Source organism: Scomber japonicus, chromosome 1 (assembly GCF_027409825.1).
Source record: "Scomber japonicus isolate fScoJap1 chromosome 1, fScoJap1.pri, whole genome shotgun sequence".
Taxonomy (NCBI): Eukaryota; Metazoa; Chordata; class Actinopteri; order Scombriformes; family Scombridae; genus Scomber; species Scomber japonicus.
In genome coordinates, this window is record NC_070578.1 from 35477438 (window position 1) to 35503149 (window position 25712).

General features: G+C 40.4%; 1 protein-coding gene across 1 annotated transcript; it reads left to right on the forward strand.

Moving 5' to 3' along the window:
- The first annotated feature begins 2034 nt into the window (after positions 1-2034).
- On the forward strand, positions 2035-7325 carry LOC128362818 (high choriolytic enzyme 1-like). The gene is made up of 7 exons (XM_053323704.1): positions 2035-2114; positions 4049-4089; positions 4383-4514; positions 5689-5809; positions 6145-6323; positions 6995-7076; positions 7196-7325. The coding sequence occupies exons 1-7, from the start codon at positions 2035-2037 to the stop codon at positions 7323-7325; spliced, it is 765 nt and encodes a 254-aa protein (XP_053179679.1).
- The last annotated feature ends 18387 nt before the right edge of the window (positions 7326-25712 follow it).

A 25712-nucleotide genomic window follows, 5' to 3' on the forward strand; every position in this document is an offset into this window, starting at 1 on the left:
ACATGTGCTGTGAGAAAATATGTAATTGAATATGTTCAACAAGTACAAAATGGGCCCCTGTGGTGTACTTGCATGTTTTCTTTCATTCCAGTACGGCCCTGTGTGCTTTAAATGACAGGTGAAGCATCATCAATCAGGATAATCGTCCCAGTTGTACGTCAATACCGTATAGTGCAATGTAGGCTACTAGTGTTACTGTCACTGTTTGTCCTGTTTTAACCCAAAAAACCCTGAGGGGTTCCTACACCTGTTGTACTGGATTGTATTAGACTGCACAGGCGTCTCTAGTAAAGTGCAAACTCAGGGTTTTTTTTTTTTTTTCTAAAAAATAATTCACAGACAAGCAAACACTGTATGATCTTCTGCTTATTTCGGGGATCAACAGACAAAACTTCAAATAACAGCGATCCAAATGGACTTCATTGGGATTTGGCAGGGGGAAAAAACAGGAGACCCCAAACTGATGTAATGACAAACTTTTCTGCTATTCAGAAATCATGTTTTTAAACTGTTAGATCCATAATGGCTGACCTAATGCTAGGGAAAAAAACCCAAACAAACAAATGTATTATATTGACAATGATGAGAGCAATGAACCCACTGAATTTCATTAACATCAAAAAGACAATTTGTTCCATAATAGCTCTGCGTTTGTAGATATGGAGCCCAACCTTTACATAACTTTGTAACTTTCAACAGTTCTTACGTGTGTACCAATTATCGTTATCAGTTTTCCAGTTTCACAACCACCTACCCTAACCCTAACCACGGTGTACGATAATAACTATATACTGATTATATAACAATCGGAGGTGGAAAGAGTACTGAAATATTCTACTCCAGTGAAAGTACTATTATGAAATGAAATTTGACTTAAGTACAAGTGAAAGAACTAGTCTAAAATAGTACTGGGGGGGGCACTTATGTAGTACAAAAAGGACAATGTGATAGCCCATAAATCTCGAAATAGTTGTTTTGATTAAAAGTAAAGGCATACCTTTACAAATTAAAGTGCAATGACAAAAAAAAGTATGTTAACACACAACATTTATTACATTTATGGAGATATAATGTGTCATTTTTAAAACAATACAACTATTGAATTGAAGATGGCATAAATTGTAGATTCTCTAAATCATCATTTTCTTCACCAACAGTCATACTTTCCCTAAATGACCCAAAGAAGACCAAACTCTAAGTATCTCTGTAAAAAAAAAAAAAAAAAAAAAAAAAAAAAAGGCTGCGCACGTGCACCATTCGCTCCATTCTCTCATGTCCTACGCTGTCCTGTGCACATGAACGCATCATGCTCACGGCGTGCCTGTACCTGCAGAGTGAGACGGATGACAGCAGCACAATATAAGGACATTTCTCTTAGTCTGCGTCCTAAAATATGAGAGCTAGCTGTCAGGTTGTGATAGGCTGCAGTACTTTATGAATGTTAAACTATTGTATAATGATAGTAAACGCTTCTGTATCTCCTTTGCTTTTTTTTTTCTTTTTTTTAAAATTTCGCTAACATTTATTTTTTACTCAGTAATGGATGTGATTTCAAATGTGGCAAAATACAATATTTAAAACAAAAAAAACGTAAGTAAAAGTAAAAATACAGATTTTTAAAACTATTTTAAAAGGTACAAGTCTACACAAAAAACCCTACTTAATTACAGTAAAGTGAGTAAATGTAATTTGTTACTTTCCAGCTCTGATAATAATCTTTACAAAGCCAATTCCTACAAAACTGTTTCTACTGTATTGTTTGACTAATCCAAAAGCTTTCAGTAGAGGAATTCACAATCTCTCTCTTAGTCTTAAAATGTGTCTGAAGCACCAAGATTTTAAGATGAATTATAAAATAATCAGTAATTAAATGCATAGAAGTTACAACAGGTGTAATCAGGTGTGACCATCTGTTGGATTGTGTCAAAAGCTCAGCAGCAGAAGCAGCATTTTGGATGGTTTGTAAAATATGATCCAGTGAAGACTTATTGAGTAGCCCAAACATGATGAGATAAAATCATGTTTGGCCTATTAATGTCTCAATTTCAGCTCTTGACACAACAGAGACGAACTGAGTTTGGCAATGTGAACAAAAGAAACATTAATGAGTCACAGTGTTCTCATATAAGCATCAAAACTCAATCAAGATTATTTGCCATTTCTCCAATTGTTCAATATATAAAGTCTATGAAGCTCATCAGTTAAGGAAGGAAGAATAATATAACTGGATGCCACCAGTATTCGAATGATGGGAGATCTTTATAAAACTACTGATAATCTGTGCTAGTGTCAGATGGTGCATGAAGGAAAAGAATGAAAAGCTGTGCTGAAGTCCAATAAAACCACAACGTAACACACATCAGCAGCCAATCAGATGTCATTTTACATCTCAAGGAAAGCAGCTTAAAAAACATGAAAACTGAAAATTGTCAAAAGTGTTCTCATATAAGCATCAAAACTCAATCAAGACTTCAGTTTTATCTGCATTTAGTAAATTATTTGCCATTTCCCAGTTTTACTTATCTAAACAATTGTTCAATACATAAAGTTTATAAAGCTCATCAGTTAAGGAAGGGTTCGAATGATAGGAGATCTTGCTGAAACTACTGATAATCTGTGCTAGAGGCAGATGGTGCATGGAGGAGGAAACAAGTCTGAAGAAAGTCAAAGCTACAGCAATGGATTACAATGAGTTGGTCAAAACAATGAAAAGCTGTGCTGAAGTCCAATAAAACCACAACGTAACACACATCAGCAGCCATTCAGATGTCATTGTACATCACAAGGAGCAACCCAGAGCCGTTTCTGAGAACAACAGCTTAAAAAACTTGAAAACTGAAAATTGTCATAAGTCCTGTTCGCCCAGTTTAGGCCGTTTCCCGACAGTAGCGCTGCTTTTCATGGTTTGGTGTCTTCAACAAAAGAAAATGTACATTTATTTATACATAAGAAGCGGTTCCTCATTCCCAACTCGATCCAGCATCGGCAGTGAACAATGACCCATTTGTTATCCTGTCACTCAAACGCATTCTTCTCTCTATAATGAATCACCTCACCCAGTGATGACAGATGAAGGGTTTTTGTTTTTTTGTTTTTTTAAGCCCTAATCTGATGAGGCGAAGCTGTCAAGTGGATTTACACTTTGGCTAAAAATACCTCAGTGTGACCAAGAAGAGCACAAGTATTACATCTAGAAACATACAAACCAACCTAACAACAAACAAAAACCAAATGCAACCACCCCACCTCTCTCATCAACACACACACATAAAGCTCTACTCTGTTTTTATTTTCATTGTTACTTTAATGCCTCCATTCATTCACGTGTGACATCATCAGATACCATCTTCTCATCACTTCGATTATTTCCTGGAGTATCACTCCCTGCTCAGTGGTTCGACTCAGCTTTACATAACGAAAGTATTTTGACTGATGAGTGATGACTCGACAGATATTGGTTAAACGTCTGCCACACCTCGTCTGAGCCGCCTATAAAGAGCGAGCAGCCGAGCACCTGTCTGCATCCAACATCCAGCATCAGACAGGTGCTCAAATAGATAAAGAGATAAAGAGATAGACTTCACACATCTACTGATATTGACTGGAAAGGACCTCCATCATGACTCCAGTCATCCTCTTCTTCGTCCTCCTCTCGCTGGCAGTTGTTCCTCCGGTAAGACTAAATATTTTATAATATAATATAATCATTAAAATGGGGAAAAGGGTTGCTGACTAAGCATTTTTGAGATTGTTCAGTCATTTTTAAATTATGTTATGAGCCTTTAAATGTCTAAATACATATAAGAGCATTTAATCCTTTTAAACCTGGTTTTCACTGAATAGCAGAAGCATCAAAAAAGAAAGGGGGAAAAAAGTATAAATTGTTCAATCTTGTGTCTCTGTGTCTCAGGGTGCAACTCAAGAAGGAGATGATGGAGGTGAGTTGAAGTTATTGAAGTTACATTTCATTATACACACATTTAATAATGCTGGTGCCTGTTTCTGATATTCTACGTTGTCTCTTTCTCTTTTTTTCAGACTCATCCAGAGACGTCTCTAACGTCATTGCAAAAGCAAATGCTGACATAAGTAAGAAGAGTATAATTTTATTTGATTTCTTTTTAATGTAAAAGCCTTATCTATTAATTGTTTAAATAACTTAAATATCACAGAACAATTACAATGAGCACTTTAACTCCCAAAACTTGAAAAGGATTTTTAAATTTTAGTTTTCTTAAATTATGTAGACTAAACAATGGTTGACATATTAATTCATCAGTTGAGCCCTACAGTATATAAAAATGTAAAGACCTCCTGTAGCAGTTATGTAAAACCCAAGTTCGCCTTCCTGCTGTGAATGTCTGTGTCTGTTTGCTTTGCAGCATCAGGACTGGTTCACGATGACATCGTCCCAACAACGAAGAGGAACGCCGACCCCTGCACTGCTAGAGGCTGCAAATGGCGTAAATTTGGACGCTATGTGAGAGTGCCTATCGTCATCTCCTCCCAATACTGTAAGTCTGTGTAAATATTAAAGTATTACATTACGATATTTACTGTCTTTCACTTTATGGTAGGATTCACTTGAGTGGAGACTTGAGAAATATGCAGAAGTCTTGACTGTTGCTTCAGAAACAGGGATTAGACATACTTACAGGAATGCACATGTAGAGAGAGTGGGACTTGAGTGAGAAGTCATGCAGAGATCATTTACACCTGCAGGCTGAACCCACGCCGTCCGTGGCGGTGAAACACTTAAAGTTCTACATCTCTGAAATGCTGTTTACATATTTTCAGTGACTCATTGTTTCCCTGAGCGGAAAAACGAACACGCTTTAAAATCTTTATCTTCTTCATCTTCATACTTTGTTTGTTTGTTTAAGTTTCAAAACCAGTAGCTGCTTAATATTCATGATGCTCAGAATAATTATAATGTAGAGTTTTACATAAAGCAGTATTTAATTATCTGTGTATGCACAATTAAAATTCTGGTAGATATTTAACATTATACCACAAACAAAGGACTACTGATCCCCATAAACAACATTTTACTAATAAGTGTAGCCTTTAAATGGGCAATAAATAACTAACAACACTTAAATTAGCATATTTCTTATATCAGCATGAAAAAGGTTTAAAGTTTAAAATGCTAAATGGATTAAATATTTTAAATGAATAAATAAATAGAAATAATAGAAATAAAAATATATGAAATGAATACATTAATTATAATAATAAATAATAATAATAATTTAAAAAAATAATATAAAAATATAGAATATACCCATAAATATAATAAATGTCATGTTAAAAAATTCTAAATGGACAAACTCAAATATTTAAAATTAATAAATAAATAGAAATAATTTTTAAAAAATGAAATAAATACATGAATTATGTAAAAAAAATTAATAAATAAAAAATAAAATGTAATAAAAAAATAAAATAAAAAATAACAAAAATATAGAATATACCCATAAATAAAATAAATAAATATAACCATAAATATAATACATGTGATCATAAATACATAAATAATAAACATAATCATAGGGTTTAAATCAATTAACTGAGTGCTATTTTAAATTAATACAGAATGATTCATCCTGACAGTGTGGGTTGGGATGTTTGAAGGAAGGGTATATCTTGTTTAAGGGCGATTAAGACTTTTTTTCTGTGTCTCTGCAGCCAGTGCCGAGCGTAACATCATCATCAGAGGCCTGCTGACCTTCCACAAGTCCACTTGCGTTCGCTTCTACTGGAGGCGCTGGTGGCATCGCAGTTACCTCTACTTCTTCTCTGGAACTGGGTAGGTCCCTCTACTAAGCAAATTTATACCAGTTTTTTTTAATCTATGTATCCTGTGAGTGTAGAAATTGTTGTCCCACCTGCCACATGTCGTATGTCCTCCCAAAAAACATAAAAACATCAGTTGGTTCAGGAAATACCCCCAAAAAATGATGTTAAAGTCAAGATGTCCAGCAGTCAAGGGAACTTTTTTCTGTCAATAGCAAAAAGGAAAGAAGTGAGAAGCCATAATCAATTAATCAAGCCGTATTTATATAGCAGCTTTCATACAGGTTATTCACTGTATCATCCATTGCATCAGTCATATTGATATTCGTGTGTGTGTTTGTGTATCAGATGCTGGTCTTACCTGGGTCGTCAGGGAGGAGGACAGCGTGTGTCCCTGAGGAGAAACGGCTGTCTGTACCAGGACACAGTGCAGCACGAGGTTCTCCACGCTCTCGGCTTCCACCACGAACAAGTCCGCTCCGACAGAGACAGATACGTCAACATCCTCACCCAGAACATCCAGTCAGGTCAGCTCACATAAAAACATGTTAAACATTCACACTTCTGTTTTATTTTATGTTTAACACAATGTTTAAAGTCCGTGTAAAGTAAGAATAAATATGTGTTCTGAGTTTGACATACCACAGAAAAGTGTGTTGTTAACCACCCTGCCGAATTTGAATGATTAAAAAAATCACCAAATATATGAAATTAGGCTTCAAACCTCTTTCTCTGCTCCAAAATGCTGTGGGCGTGGCCGCCGAGTCCGCTGAAACCCCGCCCTCTACCAAGTGTCACCTGTCAATCAAAGTCACCACCTCTACCAGAAACATGGACGCTAAGTTTGAGAGCTTTCTGCTGTTAACTCAGCTGCTAGCTCGGCGGCTAACTCAGCGGCTAGCTCGGCGGCTAACTCAACTGCTAGCTCGGCGGCTAACTCAGCGGCTAGCTTGGCGGCTAACTCAACTGCTAGCTCGGTGGCTAACTCGGCGGCTAGCTCAGCTGCTAGCTCGGCGGCTAACTCAACTGCTAGCTCGGCAGCTAACTCAGCGGCTAGCTCGGCGGCTAACTCAACTCCTAGCTCGGCGGCTAACTCAGCAGAGAAAAATGGAGTATATCACTGTTAATGAAGGAAGAAAAATGTCAAAATCTAAGATCTGTGTGTTTATATTTTGGTCTGCTCTTTCTTTCTTTTCAGGAAGGGAAAGCAACTTCGCAAAGGTGCAGACCAACAACCTGGGAACTCCCTATGACTTCAACTCCGTCATGCATTACAGCAAGTGAGTGATTTTGACCATATAGTGTATTTATGTCACATTGACTTAAATTACTTGGGTGGTTATTTTCTGTTTCTTAAAGCAAAGATACAACATACTAAAAATGTGTTTGTGTCCTACAGGTACGCCTTCTCCAAGAACGGGCAACCCACCATCGTTGCCAAGAGCAACCCGAACCTTAACTTCGGACAAGCCAGTACCATGAGTGCCAATGACATTGCCCGTGTCAACAGGCTGTACGGATGCAGATAAGTTTAAAAACCAGAAAAAGGACTCTTCTACCAAGTCATACGGTGAGAACACAGCAGATATAAGAAACTACTGATCAGGTTTCACTGTAACAGCAGCAAAAACAAATTTGAGATGGTTCATACTCAGAGTTGGGAAGATTACTTTGGAAATGTAATAGATTACAGGTTACTAGTTACTCTATTAAAAATGTAATAAGTTATGTACTATTTAAATTACTTATTCAAAGTAATGTAACTTATTACATTTGATGACTTTTTGATGAATTTTCCAATTTTCGAACGGATGTTTTCAGCTGTTAGGGTAAATGTTCCTTCCTTCCTATTTCCCTTCCTTCCTTCCTTCCTCCCTTCCTTCCATCCTTCTTTCCTCCATCCTTTCCTCCCTTCTTCCTTCTTCCTCCCTTCCATCCTTCTTTCCTCCCTCCTTTCCTTCCTTCTTTCCTTCCTCCCTCATTCCCTTCCTTCCTTTCTCCCTTCCTCCCTCCATCCCTCCCTTCCTTCCTTCCTATTTCCCTTCCTTCCTTCCTTCCTCCCTTCCTTCTATCCTTCTTTCCTCCATCCTTTCCTCCCTTCTTCCTTCTTTCCTCCCTCCTTTCCTTCCTTCTTTCCTTCCTCCCTCATTCCCTTCCTTCCTTTCCTCCTTCCTCCTTCTTTCCTCCCTCCTTTCCTTCCTTCTTTCCTTCCTCCCTCATTCCCTTCCTTCCTTTCTCCCTTCCTCCCTCCCTCCCTTCCTTCCTTCATTCATTCCATCCTATTTCCCTTCCTTCCTTCCTTCCTTTCCTCCTCCCTCCCTCCCTCCCTCCCTTCCTTCCTTCCTTCCTTCCTTCCTTCATTCCATCCTATTTCCCTTCCTTCCTTCCTTCCTTTCCTCCTTCCTCCCTCCCTCCCTCCCTTCCTTCCTTCCTTCCTTCATTCCATCCTATTTCCCTTCCTTCCTTCCTTCCTCCCTTCCTCCCTCCCTCCCTTCCTTCCTAAATTCAGCTGTTAGGGTAAAATCTTAAAGGTCTGACTTCAGATTTAATCCCATTTTATAATCATCAACATTTTCATAAGTAACTGTAATTTAATGACACATTTTTTCTCAGTAACTGTAAGGGATTACAGCTACATTTATTTTATGATTTCATTAAATAACACTGTTACAGTACATGTAACTAGTTACTGTTTGTAATCTGTAAATCACAATCTCATATTTTCTCTCCAACCAGACACCTAATGACCAAAGGAAAGAGTCGACATCCAGTTTCTTCCACTCTCGGCTCGTCATGATTACACAAGCAGCCAACATCTGTTTTTCTATAAGAATATTCATAATCAGTAACAATATCTGGACAAGTTCTTCCAAATTTATCATTTTTATGGTGTCTGAATTTGGGATTTTTCTCTGTCCTTTTGTTTAAATTCTGGATATTTACCCAGTTATGATTTACAATCAACCGTTTACTTTGTATTCACTTTTTCAATGAAGTGAGAAAAGTTCAATAAAAACAATAAAAAATGAAGTTGTGATGTCATTTTTCTGTCAAAAGGAGGCAGCAGTACCCCTCCATCATTTTAACAGGAGTGTATATTATACATTAGTTTAACCTCAGATCTTCAGTGTAAGCATTTCATATCAACTCACTGTTTTAGATTTAAGACTTCTCACAGACTTGAGTCACACACAGTAAAAATTGTCCTATCAGAAGATAGCAGCTCAATACTTTGATATTTTAAAAGTTAAAGTTTCAAAAAGGTCCAAAACAGGAAAAATCACCAAGATTCGAAGTTTTATTTGTCGACAAAGAAAGTCTTGGGGACCAGAATAACAGACAGCGTCTATGCTACAATGATTTTTGATACACATTCCCTTTTTATACTGATAATTCTGCCGCTGCCCACCGTGAAAAAGTGAGATGTCCCTCTACCTCAGAGGTGTCAAACTCATTTTCATTCAAGGGGCCACATACAGACCAATTTGATCTCATGTGGGCCGGATCATTAAAAAGATCGAAGGAAGGAAGGAAGGAAGGAAGGAAGGACGGAAGGAAGGAAAGATAGACAAAAGGAAGGAGGGAAGAAAGGTAATGTAGGAAAGATAGATAGTGAAGGAAGGACAGACAGAAGGGAGGAAGGAAAGAGGGAAGAACAGAAGGAAGGAAGGAAGGAAGGACAGATGGAAGGAAGGAAGGAAGGAACCAAGAGGAAAAAAGGAAGGTAGGGAGTAAGGACAGCTGGAAGGAAGAAAGAAACGAAGGAACGAAGAAAGGAAAAAAGGAAGATAAGGAGGACAGATGGAAGGAAGGAAAAGAACACAGGAAGGAAAAGGGCCGGATAGCACCCCTCGGCGGGCCGGTTCTGGCCCACGGGCCGTATGTTTGACACCCATGCTCTACCTTATGTAATTTTTGACCAATCAAAATCTTGTCAAATCAACTTTTTGGCACAGATCTCATCACAGGTGCACTGGGGGACCTTCCACGTGTGGCCTCGGCACTCACAGATGGGCAGAGAGGTTAAATTCAAGTCAGGATACTCTGGGTCAGGGATGTCAAACATGCGGCCAGTGGGCCAGGTCCGGCCCGCCGAGGGGTCTTATCCGGCCCACTTTCCTTATTCCTCCCTTCCTTCCTTTCAGTCTTCTTTTTCTTCCTTCCTGCTTTCCTTCCATCTGTCCTTCCTTCAGTCCGTCCGTCTTTCATTCCTGTCTACTCTTCCTTTTCCTCCTTCTTTTCGTTCCTTTCTTCCTTCTATCTGTCCTTCCTCCCTTTCTTCCTTCCTTACTTCCTGCCTGCCTTCCTTCCTTTATTCCTTCCGTCTTTCATTCCTGTCTACTCTTCCTTCCTTCCATCTGTCCTTCCTTCCTTCCTTCCGTCTTTCTTTCCTGTCTACTCTTCCTTCTCCTCCTTCTTTTCCTTCCTTTCTTCCTTCTATTTGTCCTTCCTTCCTTCATTCCTTCCTTCCTTCCTTCTCCGTCTTTTTAATGATCCGGCCCACATGAGATTAAATTGGGCAGTATGTGGCCCTTGAATGAAAATGAGTTTGACACCTCTGATCTAGGTCATAGGTTATAAATTATTTTAATCAAATTATGACTTTGTAACAATCAAATTATTATTTTATAACACTTGTTACTGCACTCTTTTGTTACTCAACACTTTTTTTTAAAGATAGTAATAATAGAAAGTGCAATGCATTTAATCACATATAATCAAAAAGTGCTTAACCTTTGTGTCTCCTTTCTTTCTTTCCTTCCTTCCTTCCTCTTTTCGTCCTCACTCCTTTTCTGCCTTCCTTCCTTCTCTACTAAATTCCTTCCTCTTTTCGTCCTTCCTTCCTCCTTTCCTCCCTCCCTCTCTCCTTACTCCTTCCTTCCTTCCTTCCTTCCTTCCTTCCTTCGTCCCTTCCTTCTCTCCTTACTTTCTTCCTCTTTTCCTTCCCCTCTCCCTTCCTTCCTTCCTTCCTTGACCGGAGGACAACAGGAGGGTTAAACCATCATAAAGTGTAGAATCACATACTTTTCCTAACTCCTTCAGTCTTGGTTATCCTTAGCAAATAGTAATCATTAATAAAATACACCAATAGCAAATAAATCATCATTCAATAATCAATCATTGTAGTCCAGTTTGATGCTCAGGTTCAGTATCCATTGCTCAAAAACAAATACAATGCACAAAAAATGACTAAAATATATAGTTGTACTTATTTAATTGGTGGATTTACAGTAGTCCTCCTCAGTGACTTCTCTTCTTCTTTTTTTCCACTCACACATTTCACTTCCAAAAAACATCTCCTGCTTGTTCAGCCAGTTTGTATTTTTTAATCCAGGCATCACACTGACTCATGCTCGTCACCTGCAGGTTATAGACAGGACCGTGACTCACTGGTGTCAAGAATAGCAACCATAAAAAAAAAAAAAAAAAAAAACAGGCTTTGACAGTACGGTGTCAGCTCCACTCATATGTCTCCATTGGAGTGATAGGATCTTGTTATTTTTAGATGCAGTAATGGTGCGTCCTGTGATCAACACTGGCCGTGGTTCAAGTGTGGATTTAACCCTCCTGTTGTCGTTGAGTCAAGGAAGGAAAGGAGGAAGGAAGGAGGAAGGAAAGGAGGGAGGAAGAAGGAAGGAAGGAACGGAGGGAGGAAGGAAAGAGGAAGGAGGAAGGAAAGGGGGGAGGAAAGAGGAAGAAGGAAGGAAAGGAGGGAGGAAGGAGGGAAGGAAGAAAAGGAGGGAGGAAGGAGGAAGGAAGGAAAGGAGGGAGGGAGGAAAGAAGGAAGGAAAGGAGGGAGGAAAGAGGAAGGAGGAAGGAAAGGAGGGAGGGAGAAGGAAGGAAGGAAAGGAGGGAGGAAGGAGGGAAGGAAGAAGGAAGGAAAGGAGGGAGGGAGGAAAGAAGGAAGGAAAGGGAGGAAGAAGGAAGGAAGGAAAGGAGGGAGGAAAGAGGAAGGAGGAAGGAAAGGAGGGAGGGAGAAGGAAGGAAGGAAAGGAGAGAGGAAGGAGGGAAGGAAGAAAAGGAGGGAGGAAAGAGGAAGGAGGAAGGAAGGAAAGGAGGGAGAGAGGGAGGAAAGAAAGAAGGAAAGGAGGGAGGAAGAAGGAAGAAGGAAAGGAGGGAGGAAGGAAAGAAGGAAGGAAAGGAGGGAGGAAGGAGGAAGTAAGGAAAGGAGGGAGGAAAGAGGAAGGAAGGAAAGGAGGGAGGAAGAAGGAAGGAAGGAAAGGAGGGAGGAAGGAGGGAAGGAAGAAGGAAGGAAAGGAGGGAGGGAGGAAGGAAGGAAAGGAGGGAAGGAAGGAAAGGAGGGAAGGAAGAAGGAAAGGAGGGAGGGAGGAAAGAATGAAGGAAGGAAGGCAGGATATATTTATATAATATACACACATGTTCTTAAGCTGTATATGATTAATCACAGAGAACAGAAGGAGTAATGATAAGGTTTTAATTTTAGCAAGTATGCAAGCTCAACGCCCACATTTATTAACCTATATGAAGGTTAAAATGTCTTCCTGCACACAATCACACAATCCTTTGAGGTGCGTTGTGTGTATGTGTGTATGTATGTATGTATGTTTGTTTGTGTGTGTGTGTATATATCTGTGTGTGCATGTGTGTGTGTATGTACGCGTATGTATATGTGTGTGTATGTATGTGTGCGTGTGTGTATGTATGTGTGTATGTATGTGTGTGTATGTATGTATGTGTGTGTACGTGTATGTTTATGTATGTGTGTGTATGTTTGTGTGTGTATGTGTGTGTGTGTGTTTGTGTGTGTATGTATGTGTGTGTGTGTATGTATGTGTGTATGTATGTGTGTGTGTGTGTATGTGTATGTCTATGTATGTGTGTGTGTGTTTGTGTGTGTATGTATGTGTGTGTGTGTATGTTTGTGTGTATGTATGTGTGTGTGTGTGTTTGTGTGTGTATGTGTGTGTGTGTGTGTATGCTGTATTGATCCCCCTAGGGTGTATGTATGTATGTATGTATACATCACCAACAACAACATTGCCGTCATCTTGACAAGTACAAATATATCTTACCTGATTTTTATCAACCCACTCCTGGTTGAACGTGTGATGCTTGGCACACAGTGACGGAATATATTTATTTTATTAGTGAAGCTAAAAGATCTACAAGTAAATCTACCACTGGTAACTAAAATGTGACAGCATATCTTATGGATGTTAGCCACTAGCTGCTCCACTGTCAACACGGGAGCGTACCTATGTTCCCCGGGTCCTATGTTCCCGATCGCGGCTAACTCGGTTGCTAGCTCAGCGGCTAACTCCGCTGTTAGCTCGGCGGCTAACTCGGCTGCTAGCTCGGCGGCCAACTCGGTTGCTAGCTCGGCGGCTAACTCGGTTGCTAGCTCGGCGGCTAACTCGGTTGCTAACGCAGCTGCTAACTCGGCGGCTAACTCGGCTGCTAGCTCGGCTGCTAGCTAGGCGGCTAACTCATCTGCTAACTCGGCTGCTAACTCAGCTAACTGGCTAACTGTAGACGGCATCATCCCTATGTTCCCCGGTCACATACAAAGCGGGGAACATAGGACCCGGGGAACATAGGGATGATCCCGTCAAGACCGTATGAGAGCTGTAACTTCAGGTATGTGACTTCTACTGGACAAAAAGCATAAACACAATGATTTTTAATGGAGGACTGGTGCATGATGACATTTTGTTTAAAGAGTTGTGTGATGTAAATGTTGGTGTTTTAAGTGTCTCAGTTAGTCTCAGGTCAGTCCGAAGCTTTTGTTTAATTTGTCTCCGGGTTTCAAGAAGTGGGAGAATGTGTCTGCAGGCAGGTGGGAGGCAGGCGGAAAAAAATAAAAAACACCTTTCTGCCTTTTCAAACAGTGACCTTTTAGGTGGCGAATGGGTGTGGAGGTATGATTTATACAGAGGTGTAGGTGTGTGTGCGTATGTGTGCGTGTGGGTGCGTGTGTGTGTGTGTGAAAGGTAATCAGAAGGGAGAAAAGATCTATCTTCACACACACACACACACACACACACACACACACACACACGCACACACACGCACACACACACACACACACACACACACACACACACACACACATCAGGACTGGTTGAGTGTGGAGGAGTAAAGATGAGCGACTGGTATCTTAGCAACAGCATGTTAAGGGAGGAGAAGGGAGAATGCATCAGTGAAGGTGGATGGTATACCAAACTACAGAGACTATGCACACACACACACACACACACACGCACACACACACACACACACACACACACACACACACACACACACTCATGTCAGGACTCACCACTAATGGGATAGTCTGCTGCCCCTGGACAGCACACAAAAGGTTTTCAGTTAAAGCTACCAGATGTTGTGAGTCATGGAGTCACAACTTTCACAGCATTTTGACAGCTTATACACATTTAGATATTTGACATTAATGGTCAAAATGTACTGATTTATTAGTTTTTCTCCCCCATAAAGTTAAAAAAACCTCTATTTTAGGTGACTTGCATTGAGGGCAGGTGTCCATACAGTAGTTCCACACTCGCTTGAGCTTTAACTTTTTCTTTTTTATTGATTTCTATTCATGCATTCCTAGCTATTGACAGTTTTTCTGTGACTGTGTTTTAGGAGGTCAGTGATGCACAGCACTGATTGACCGGCTTAGCATTCAGTGTGATATTTCTGCACACACACACACAACACAGCAGTCTGTTTCCAGTTGCCAAATCTCAAAGAGAGAAAAGGGCTCCAGGTAATATTTAATAGAAAAGGCAAATATCATGTGCAAAGCCAAAGCAACAAACTTAATGAACTCAGTACTGTGTGTGTCCAAAGCCTGATATACTGTATCTTATTCATCTGTGCTGTAGACCTCTGTTGGGTCTACGGCACAGACCACACTTCATCCCTGAATGGTGGTTGCTCCAAAGAGTAAAAATAAGCTGTAAGTAGAAGGATGAGTTCCTTATTGGTTTGGCTCTGCACATGAGATTTATTGATGCTTTCTAGTATGTTTTTTTCTAAGCTGTAGTCTTCTTTGTGTGTTTCCCTCATCACCTATCAAATCCAAATCTGTATCTTTTGACCCGTTGTGTTTTGATATTTTCTCTCTCTCTCTCTCTCTCTCTCTCTCTCTCTCTCTCTCTCTCTCTCTCTCTCTCTCTCCCCATCTCACACCCTCACACAGTTTTAGAAAGTGTTTCTGTTTTTCAGGGTGCGAATGGGATTTAAGTCACAAGGGAAAAGCAAAAAAGGTGCAAGGACAGATAAATGGACTGATATGGAGCGGCTGGGACATGACGAAAAGTCAGAGAGAGGACGGCAGGTGTTGAATGGAAGAGTGTCGGAGATGGAGGTAGAGGAAGAAGAAGCAGGTTTTGCATTTGGGATGCCAAAAATACACCTAAAGCCAAGCACAAACACTACGCTCTAATGATGCACAATAAATCATTATGACACTTCAACTTCCTGCTCGATCACTGATGCACTGTTACTAAGGGGACACAGTCTCTCCTATTTGAATCACATTGGATTTCATGCAAGAATATTTTTATATTTCATACTTATCTTACATTTCTCTTCTTACTTCTTTTGTGAGGTGGATCTGTACGAGTGTGCCACGTAAGATTCACCAAACACTTGTATCGCAATGAAACAGTCGTAAATGACCTGCGAAAAAACATGATGAATCTCACCTTCTTTGAAATTAACACACATTACTGGGAATAGTAAATTAGAGCCAAATAAGGTTAAAAGTCCATTTTAAAGGAAAGAAATGGTGTGAACGCTGTCTAAGGGCCCGTTTATGCTCAACGGACGTACAAAAATGTTTCCGTCCGTTTCAAACGATGTTACCGTCACTGCTCACATACTTCCATGCGTCCTTCACGTTGGCATGGATGTTAACCAATACATTCAGTGTAGAGGCAAACGTTTATAACAACAACAAAACTCAACAAACTCAAAAACAAACATGGCGACTGGAGGAGATATTGATAATGTTCCTCTTGCATAAAAGACAAAAACGATATGTTTAAAGTTTCTAACCAACTCACAAAACCTTTCCTCAAAAAGTTCCTCCATTGTTATTTCTTCTTCGTGTCTCACTAGAGCTACGTATCGAGTAGTGACAGCAACACTGCCCCCCATGGTTTCCGGTGGTACTGCTCCGTTTGGTCCGTATCCGTAAGCTTTATGGAAACGTACAGAAATACGGACGAAAGGACGCAGAGCATGGAGAGAAGGCTCCGTCTGTATCCGTATTTAACGTTGAGCATAAATGGGCCTTAAACTGCTGCATGCCGTGTCACAGACATTAAATTGTAGTTTCAGTTGCTTGTTAATATTTATATTGTAAGCTGGCATCATATCGTAGTTTCAACTGCCAATTTCAATGACTCTTAATATCATGCCTAAATTGTCGAATGTTACTTTACTACTAAAGCAGCACAATATCACCATGGTTGACTCGGAAGTGTAATTGGCCTCCCACCTACAGCCCCGTTCTGCCTGAGGTTGCTTCCCATTAAAAAGTAAGTGACACAGTAGCTCATGGGGGCAATGTCGGGTCTCTTATATTAAATTAAAGAGTCTGCTCTCTGTAAAAAAAAGTGCCTTGAGATAACATTTGATGTAATTTGTTGCTATATAAATAAAACTGAATTGAATTGAATTTCTTGGAGCTCACTGAAAGTCTGGTTTTAAAAGGCGACATCACAATTAATTTGGAGCCAACCGTGGACTAAAATTCAACTTACAAACATGTGATGTGGAAACTTGAAGCCTCCAGCACACAAACACTGAAAATGGACATCTTGTTTCCAACACAAAAACTTCAAGAAGTAAAAATATTTGCATCCATATTTCCAGTGAGGGAGAATTTTAAAGAGGTAGTTGTACCTTTCCTAATCAGAGTGTTTTATATTAACCCTCCTGTTGTGCTCCCGGGTCAAATTGACCCCATCTCTTTTGACTGTTCCTCAATTCCTTTCTTCTCTCCTTACTTCCTTCCTGTTTTCCTCCTTCCTTCCTTCCTTCCTTCCTCCCTCTTTTCCTCCCTTCCTTCCTTCCTTCTTTCCTCCCTCCCTTCCTTCCTTCCTCATTTCCTTCTTTCCCCACTTACTTCCTTCCTCTTTTCCTCCTTCCTTCCTCATTCTTTCTTTCCTCTCCTTACTTCCTTCCTTCCTCATTTCCTTTTTTTTCTCACTTCCTTCCGTCCTCTTTCCTCCCTTCCTTCCTTCCTCATTTCCTTCCTTCCTTCCTCCCTCCCTCTTTTCCTCCCTTCCTTCCTTCCTCATTTCCTTCTTTCCCCACTTCCTTCCTTCCTCATTTCCTCCCTTTCTTCGTTCCTTCCTCATTTCCTCCCTTCCTTCGTTCCTTCCTCATTTCCTTCCTTGACCTGAGCACAACAGGAGGGTTAATCAAGAAAAAAGTCTTGAGGGGATTCAAGTTAATTGCTCCTTTAAAATATTCATCTGCCTTTGGATAAAATAACAATTTACATGACAAGTTTGTTTAAGCCCTAGCTAAAATAACTCAGATCATGGTGTTCTGACATTGTGACTAATAGACATTAAAGGGGCATTTTGAGTATTCAGCCTGTGTCCGTAATCCCTTTCTTCTATCTCTCTGCTTGTTTTCATTTACATTTTAAGTGCTGTACTTGTAGTCTAACACCTCGTTCAGACTTTTTATTTTATTGATTTACTTCTGCAGCAGCTTGGCGGGGAGAGATTTTAACATTCACTGCTGCTAGTCAGTGTTTTTTATCCAGTCCAGAGTGCGTACATGGGTCATTTTATCAACTCAGCTTTAAATGTTTCTGCTAATCTGGTAGATGTAAACATGTGAACACCAAAATAAATGCAATGTTCCCAAAATGTCATCTGGAACAAAACATTAAACTACCAAGCTTTAGTGGCTGAAATGTATTCAATTTACCTCCTCCTCTTCCTCCTCCTGCTGCTTCTTCTCCTCCTCCTCCTCCTGCTTCTCCTCCTCTTCTTCCTCTTCCTCCTCCTCCTCCTGCTTCTTCTCCTCCTCCTCCTCCTGCTTCTTCTCCTCCTCCTCCTTCTCCTGCTGCTTCTCCTCCTCCTCCTCCTGCTTCTCCACCTCCTTCTTCCTCCTCCTCCTGCTTCTTCTCCTCCTCCTCCTCCATCCCCATCCTCCTCCTCCATCTCTGGTCCAACAATACAGTTAAGGGTGTTGTGAAAAGCTGACAATATGACATATTCAATTGACCTCCTCTTCCTCCTCCTGCTTCTTCTCCTCCTCTTCCTCCTGCTTCTTCTCCTCCTTCTCCTCCTCCTCCTCCTCCTCCTGCTGCTTCTTCTTCTCCTCCTCTTCCTCCTGCTTCTTCTCCTCCTCCTCCTCCTCCTCCTCCTCCCCCTCCTCCTCCTCCTCCTGCTGCTTCTTCTTCTCCTCCTCCTCCATCCCCTCCTCTTCCCCCTCCCCCTCTTCCTCCACCTCCTCCTCCTCCTCCTCCTCCTCCCCCTCCTCCTCCATCCTCTGGTCCAACAATACAGTTAAGGGTGTTGTGAAAGCTGACAGAATAAACAGAGGGTTAGCATCCAGCTCCAAATCAGCTAAATTCTCCAGAGGTAAGTCATGGCCTCTTTAAAGACATCAAATCCCCCCTGAAATTATACCGTAGCTCGTGTTGTTTTGCTTTGAAATATATAATGTTACAGAAGCTAAAGATGAACTAACTGCCCCTTTCCATTTGCCTTTAAATTCAGTGTATTGAATAAGAGCAGTATGTGAGAGCACTTTAATTCACCTACATAAGAAACACTGCATGTGCAACTATTTTATCTAAATCTGCTCAAAGATGTGCTGTTTTATGTGATAGCTAGGGATAGAAGGAGAGGAGGAGGAGGAGGAGTAGGAGGAGGAGGGGGAGGGTGGCTTCTCAGACAGGACGAGGTGGTGAGAGAGATGAAGGGTGAAGGACAGAGTGACAGGTCATGTAAAAGATATATCAAAGTGAGGTGGGAAGGTGTGGAGGAAGGATGAAAAACAGATGTGTTCGGATAGGATGAAGGTCCTTGGCAGCGAGCAATATCCGTCTCCCACCGGGTGTTATTACAGACACAGAGCCTGAGATCAGTGGCTTTAAGGCTCCGCAGGGCCATACACGCTGCTAAGCCGGTTACAATCACACCGTAATGACACAAGTATTAAAACACATCATTTTTGTTCCCTGTCACCTGCTCTGATTCCCTTCAGCATTTTTGACATTTCTGATAGAAGAACCTCTATAGAGCAGAACAAGCTTTCAAGGTAATTCATAATTTCGTGTTAAGAAATTGCTCAAAGAGATTTCTGCACACTTAGATCTATGCAGTGCTTCACTTTATTATATTATAAAATGAAATACAGCATAGATCTACTGTAAGTGTGCGGAAATCTCTTATCAAGTTTGTTCTTAATGATGCTTCCACCTTCCACTCGATTTAGCCGAGTGCGTCACACGTTTTCATTCTGAACAGTGACGAAAATGCAGATCATGTTTTTCTTATTGTCGTCTGACTTTGATCAGAAGATTTCCGTCTGTCCTCAGCTCCAGGACTAACACTGTGTCTCAAATCACATCTGTGTACACTCTGTACTTACTTGTGTAGTGCACATATTTCCACAGATTGGTGTTGTTTTAATTTCTTATTTTCATTGCTTTTTATTGTGTGGCTATTATTATTTTTACTCATGTTTTATATCTTTTAATTAATTTGGGTATTTTATATGTAATTTTGTGCCTCATTTTTCATTCTAAAGTTGGATTGGATTGGTTTCAAATCAAACACGGCCATTGTGCACTTAAGCCTGATTTATGCTTCTGCTAGCTACGTGTAGCCCTCTGCGTCGACGCGGACCCCTACACCGTAGCCTGACGTGCACCTCCAAAAAATCCTAACTAGGTGTCACGGCAACAGTTCCTCCGGCAGTTGCTTTATTTATTAATAATGAACAAAAGGTATGTGTTTTCTGTTACTAGTGAACATAGCGCAATGCTACATGCTACTGTGACTGGAAGATAAACAAGGATACAGATAGAGACTCCTCTGAAACCACACACACACACACACAGTTATGCACTCAAATATTAAGAAGCGTAAGTACAGAAGAACAAGATTTGAGACACAGCGTTAGAGTTATGGGGACACTTATGCTGCCCCTCCATCCAATTCTCCCCCACTATCACAACTTTTAAAAGTCATTTAAAAACATACTTCCACTCTTAAACTTTTAACTGTGCCTAACACATAAAAACCAGCTCAGATATTTCACCTGGAGTCTCCGTAGGTTTGTGCTGCTGTCACCATGTGCTCTCTGTGACCAAGTGCTTATTACATTTATTATTAATGTTGTTGTTGTTGTACTTCATTAAAATCATCATTCTGCTTTCTTTTTGATCTTGTTTGTTTTTTTCCTCCGTGCGAAGCGCTTCGGATCAACTGTGTTTAAAGTGTTTTATATAATTAAAGTTGAAGAAGTTGAAGTTTGATGTTTGAACTTCTCTGTGCAGAATAATGTATGTGCAGAGTTTGACACTTAGAAGAAGAAGACTGTTTTCATCTTTCATCTTTCATCTTCTGGAGATGGAAAGTTTCTCAGCTCTCAACCAAAAAAATCCAAGTTTAAGACCACGATGGGTTCAATATTCAAGCACAGATCACCATGTTGTTCCGTGTTGAACCACCTTTGGTCCAACGTACTAAGAACATACTGAAAACTATGGTGGCCAAGAAGGGTCACAACACCTGCAAACTCAGAAAACACCTTCATCGTTTTTACAAATATTCACAACACGAGTGTCATGGAAATTCTGTGCTCTTGGTGAAGAATGAAATAGAGACTTCCGTCGGCCGACAAGGTTTTATTTTCTTTGCAAAGAAAAAGTCAATCAACAAGCGAGCGGTTTCAAAATGAAGAAAGACTCCGAGCATGGGGAAACATTTATACCTGAGGGAAAGGCCCACCTCTGGGGTGTGTTCAACGTCCTTTGTCTGCTGTGGGGTCGGCCTCTTACCTATGATGTGATTCCACACTCTTTTGTTTTTCGCAGGTATCGGCACTGACCCCCTGAAGTGTGAAATTAAGAGGTCTAGACAACATAATTTAAAATACACAAGGGTTTTTAAATTATGTCTCAGGTAGTAGAAATGCAAAGGAATTTAAAAGTCTGATATCTTGGTGAGAAGGAGGGAGGTTGGGTATTTTACAAAGGAGTTGAAATGACCATTACACGAGCAAATAGGGAAACGAACTGCAAACTAGATGAAAAGGGAAATGTTTCCAGGGGGATCATAATCAGCGACGGACCCACATCCTGTTTCCAAAAACAAACAAACGGAGAATTGTTTCCAAAGAGGTAAGTGTAATGTGTAATTCCAACATATTAAGTACTCAGATAATTATGCAGGTGTTTTGGCATTTGCATGTGTTGTGACCCTTCTCAGCCACCATAGAAAACTGACTTTACAGCAAAGTAGAGAAGTGTTGAAAATGAAAAATGTTAACAGATTAATAGATTCTTGATTTTTAATGATAAAGATGTAGATTTTTTAACAGTTAACAGAACATTTGAGGCCAACTTTCTGGTCTTTGGAGATGTTTCTAATCAAACTACCATCTCTGTAATCTTTATGCAACTGTGTGGCTTCACTTCCTGTTTAAGTCAATATTGATTCTATTAAAGGACTGTGGGAGGTTTGAGCACCAGGGCCTGTGATAGAGGAGACTGTGAGATTTCCCACAGATGCACCACGTATGGGAGGAATGTGTTGTCTGTTGTGGGGGGCGGGAGGGAAGGGGCGGCATCTGGAATAGTCTTCCCTCCACAATAAGGGAATGCCCCACATACTCTTCTTTTAATATCATGAGATGTTAATCAATATGCACTGCCCCTATCCAAAAATAAAGTATTATTATTTAAACATGACCACAATTATTCCTTAACCTTAACATATTATTCATTTTAACCCAAATCACAATCTTAACCCTAATAACCCTAACCCTAATATAAAGCCATGTTTGTGCCTAAACCTCACTAAACCGTAACCATAGCAGCAGAAAACACTTTAATATGGCTCTTTCTGCGTGCGTGCGGGTGGAGGGGAGGCGATGTAATTTAATTTCACCTGTAGGATGTGTCACCAAACATAATCCAGACAGCATTTTGGCAAATCATATTAAAAGCCTATGAAATGCCACCTGAGGAATAAATGCATTCTCTCTCGTTAACTATGAGGCAGAATAAACAACAATGCAGCGGCACAGCAGGCCTCGTTAAATGTGAACAAATCATCTACCTTGGTAATGCCTGTTTGTTTCTGTAGCTGTGTGTGTGTATATGAGTGTGTGTGTGTGTGTGTGTGTGTGTGTGTGTGTGTGTGTGTGTGTGTGTGTGTGTGAGACAGAGGGAAAATAAGAGGAGGTGGCTGGATAGGGATCGAAAGGACAGATGGAGGGAACATTTACCCTAACAGCTGATCTTAGATCTTAGGAAGGAAGGGAGGGAGGGAGGGAGGGAGGAAGGAAGGGAAATAGTAAGGAAGGAAGGAAGGAAGGGAAATAGTAAGGAAGGAAGGAAGGAAGGAAGAACAGAAGGGAGGAAGAAAGGAAGGAAGGAAAATAGGACGGAAGGTAATGCCTGTTTGTTTCTGTAGCTGTGTGTATGCATATGAGTCTGTGTGTGTGTGTGTGTGTGTGTGTGTGTGTGTGTGTGTGTGTGTGTGTGTGTGTGTGTGTGTGTGTGACAGAGGGAGAATAAGAGGAGGTAGCTGGATCGGGGGGGGGGGGCCTCGATCTGCAACAAAGGCCGCATGCTCACACAACACACACGCTATAATTGGACTCAGAGGAACGAGGAGATCCGCCCGCAGGCTTGGGATTATGCTGATATATGGCATATATTGGCAACCTAACGTTCCTATCTCATATCTGGTCCTATTGAAGGTCTGCACTTAGTACGCTGGATAGAGAAAATAAAGGGAGGGCACGACAAGAGAGCTCGCCCCCCCCCCCCCCCCCGATAACAAAGCACGACTGTCATCTGAGAGGGGATCTGGGAAGTCTTGACACAAATCAGCTTCGAGCTTGGTGTGTTTTATTTCTAGAAATAGTTTTTATATCAAACAATAGTTACATCCTCAGGGGGGGGAAACACACACACACACACACTCCAAAGACTCATTTATCACAGGCAATTGATTCTGACCGCGCCATTGATCTTAATTCCTTGATCTTCATTCAAAATCAAAACTGCAACTAAACGCTTGGGTTGGATTTTGGAAACCCTCGTAAACAAGCACGGCAATGGGGGGGGGGCGGTGGTGGTGGGGGGGTATGGAGTCTCAGAAGTGGCAAAACAAATTGCTAAATAAATAAAAAGTATTTAGATTCATAAATAATAGAATAAACTTAATAATTAAAATGGATTGTGAAATATAAAAAAACAAAACACAAAATCATCTCATTTGCCTTCATAATTTTTAGAGCTCCTCATTTTTTCTTCCTTTTTATATGTGATATTTCTGGTCTGTTCATCAGGTCTAGCTTCCTCCCTCCCTCCTTTCCTTCCTTCCTTCCTTCCTTCATCCCTCCTTTCCTTCCTTCCTTCCTCCCTCCCCCTTCCTTCCTACCTCCCTTCCTCCCTTTCCTTCTTTCCTCCCCATTACTGTCCTTCTGTCCTTCTTTCCTTCCTTCCTTCCTTCCTCCCTCCCTCCCTCCTTTGTTTCCTTCTTCCTCCGTTCCACCCTCCCTCCCTCCTTTCCTCCCTCCCTCCCTTCTTCCTTCCTTCCTTCTTTCCTCCCCATTACTGTCCTTCTTTCCTTCCTCCCTCCTTTCCCTCTTCCTTGCTTCTTTCCTTCCTCCCTCCCTCCTTTCCTTCCTTCCTTCCTCCCTCCCTCCCTCCTTTCCTTCCCTCCTCTCTCCTTTCCTTCCTCCCTTTCATCCTTCCTTCCTCCCTCCCTCCCTCCCTCCCTCCCACCCATCCTTCCCTTCCTTCCTTGACTCGAGGACAACAGGAGGGTTAAGAAGACATATTGTTCACATTTCCAAGGTATATATATTTATATTCTGATGCTTCTTATTCTCATTCTCATTATACAAATACATATTAAAATGATTATGGTGTGATTTCTATGGTGATCTGTACCAAACAAAGTCTGTAGAATATGTCTGCAGCACAACAAAACTTAATTGAGAAGGTTTTTCAACACACATTTCACCTTTAACTAACAGCGCGTGTCCTGCAATTTAAAAACTGCAGATTAACTGTGATGATTAATTGTTCGGCTCTTATCTCTCGTGTCAAAGTCGGGTCTTCGGTTGTTTTGTCGACCCGTTCGTCCACCTCGACCTGTTAGTTGCTCTATTACAATGTCACCTTTTTACTCCCACCATAATTACTAGGACTGCTATAGGACGATGTTACTTCATTATAAAGGAATTTTACATTAACTTTTTAATTATTTTATAAGGATATTACCCCAGTTATATCTTTATTGCTATTTTATATTTTGTTATTATGTTTGACCAGTGTTGGAGAGTAACTAGTTACATGTAGCCTAACAGTGTTATATAATTGAATTACAAAATAAATAAACTGTAATCTGTTACAGTTACTGAAAAAATGTGTATTTAAATTACAGTTACTCATGAAAATGTTGATTACAAAGGAGGTTACATCTGAAGTCAGACCTTTAAGATTTTGCTCATGTTTTAATATTTAACATGTTACTGAATACATGTATTGCTGTTTTTAATTCTATAGCACCCATAGAACACAACCTGTATCTATAGCAACCATAGAACACAACCTGTATCTATAGCAACCATAGAACACAACCTGTATCCATAGCAACCATAGAACACAATCTGATCTGATAGACCTTTAAGATTTTACTCAGGAGGGTTTTTCCTCATTTTTTAATATTTAACATGTTACTGAATACATATATTGCTGTTTTTAATTCTTTGAAATCAATATTTGTTTTTAATATTTAGTAAATAAATCATGATGTGGGCTTATTTGGAGCACACATGGGTTTAAATGGAGTCACAGTACCAATTAAACCCACTTTATTCATCAAATATCTTTATTTTATATTCTAAAATGACTACATGAACTAATGAATACATTTTTAAATGAGAGATAAATGTTGCTTTATAAGAAATGATCTCCCTTATAAATCATGTCAGTATCCATGACAACACAACTGGACTTAGATTTTGGTGCTCAATGGGAACACTGAGGAAGGAAGGAAGGAATGACAGACGGAAGGAAGGAAGGACAGAAGGAAGGAAGGAAGGGAAATAAGAAGGAAAGATGGAAGGGAGGAAGAAAGGAAGGAAGGAAAATAGGAAGGAAGGGAGGAAGGAAGGGAAATAGGAAGGGAGGGAGGAAGGACAGAAGGAAGGAAGGAAAGAAGGAAGGAAGGGAGGAAGAAAGGAAGGAAGGGAAATAGGAAGGGAGGGAGGAAGGAAAGAAGGAAGGAAGGACAGATGGAGGGAACATTTACCCTAACAGCTGAAAACATTGGCTAGAAATTTAGAAAAGTCATCAAATGTAATCAGTTACATTACTTTGATGAAGTCATTGAAGTAGTTACATTACTTGTTATCTTTTAAATAGAGTAACTAGTAATCTGTAACCTATTACATTTCCAAAGTAACCTTCCCAACCCTGTTTTTGACTCAGCATCTCATCAGAAATCACTTTCAAATCACAGTTGATTTGAAAAAGTGCTATACAGCCTTACATTTTCACTCCACTTCATTCTACACACCTCATATTATGCAGCAGTTAGACTCCATTCGACGTGACGCTAATGTTTAAATGGATTTATATGTTGAGGGCTTTGGCTCGGGGGCACAGACTGAACACACCAGGTGTTTGATGTATGAGCGGCTCGCCCTCCGTCATGTCCGAC

Coding starts and splice junctions, on each gene's coding strand:
- LOC128362818 (XM_053323704.1), top strand. CDS start 2,035: ATGTCTCAATTTCAGCTCTTGACACAACAGAGACGAACTGAGTTTGGC. Junction 2,115..4,048: donor AGAAACATTAATGAGTCACA/GTGTTCTCATAT, acceptor AGACTCATCCAG/AGACGTCTCTAACGTCATTG. Junction 4,515..5,688: donor CGTCATCTCCTCCCAATACT/GTAAGTCTGTGT, acceptor GTGTCTCTGCAG/CCAGTGCCGAGCGTAACATC.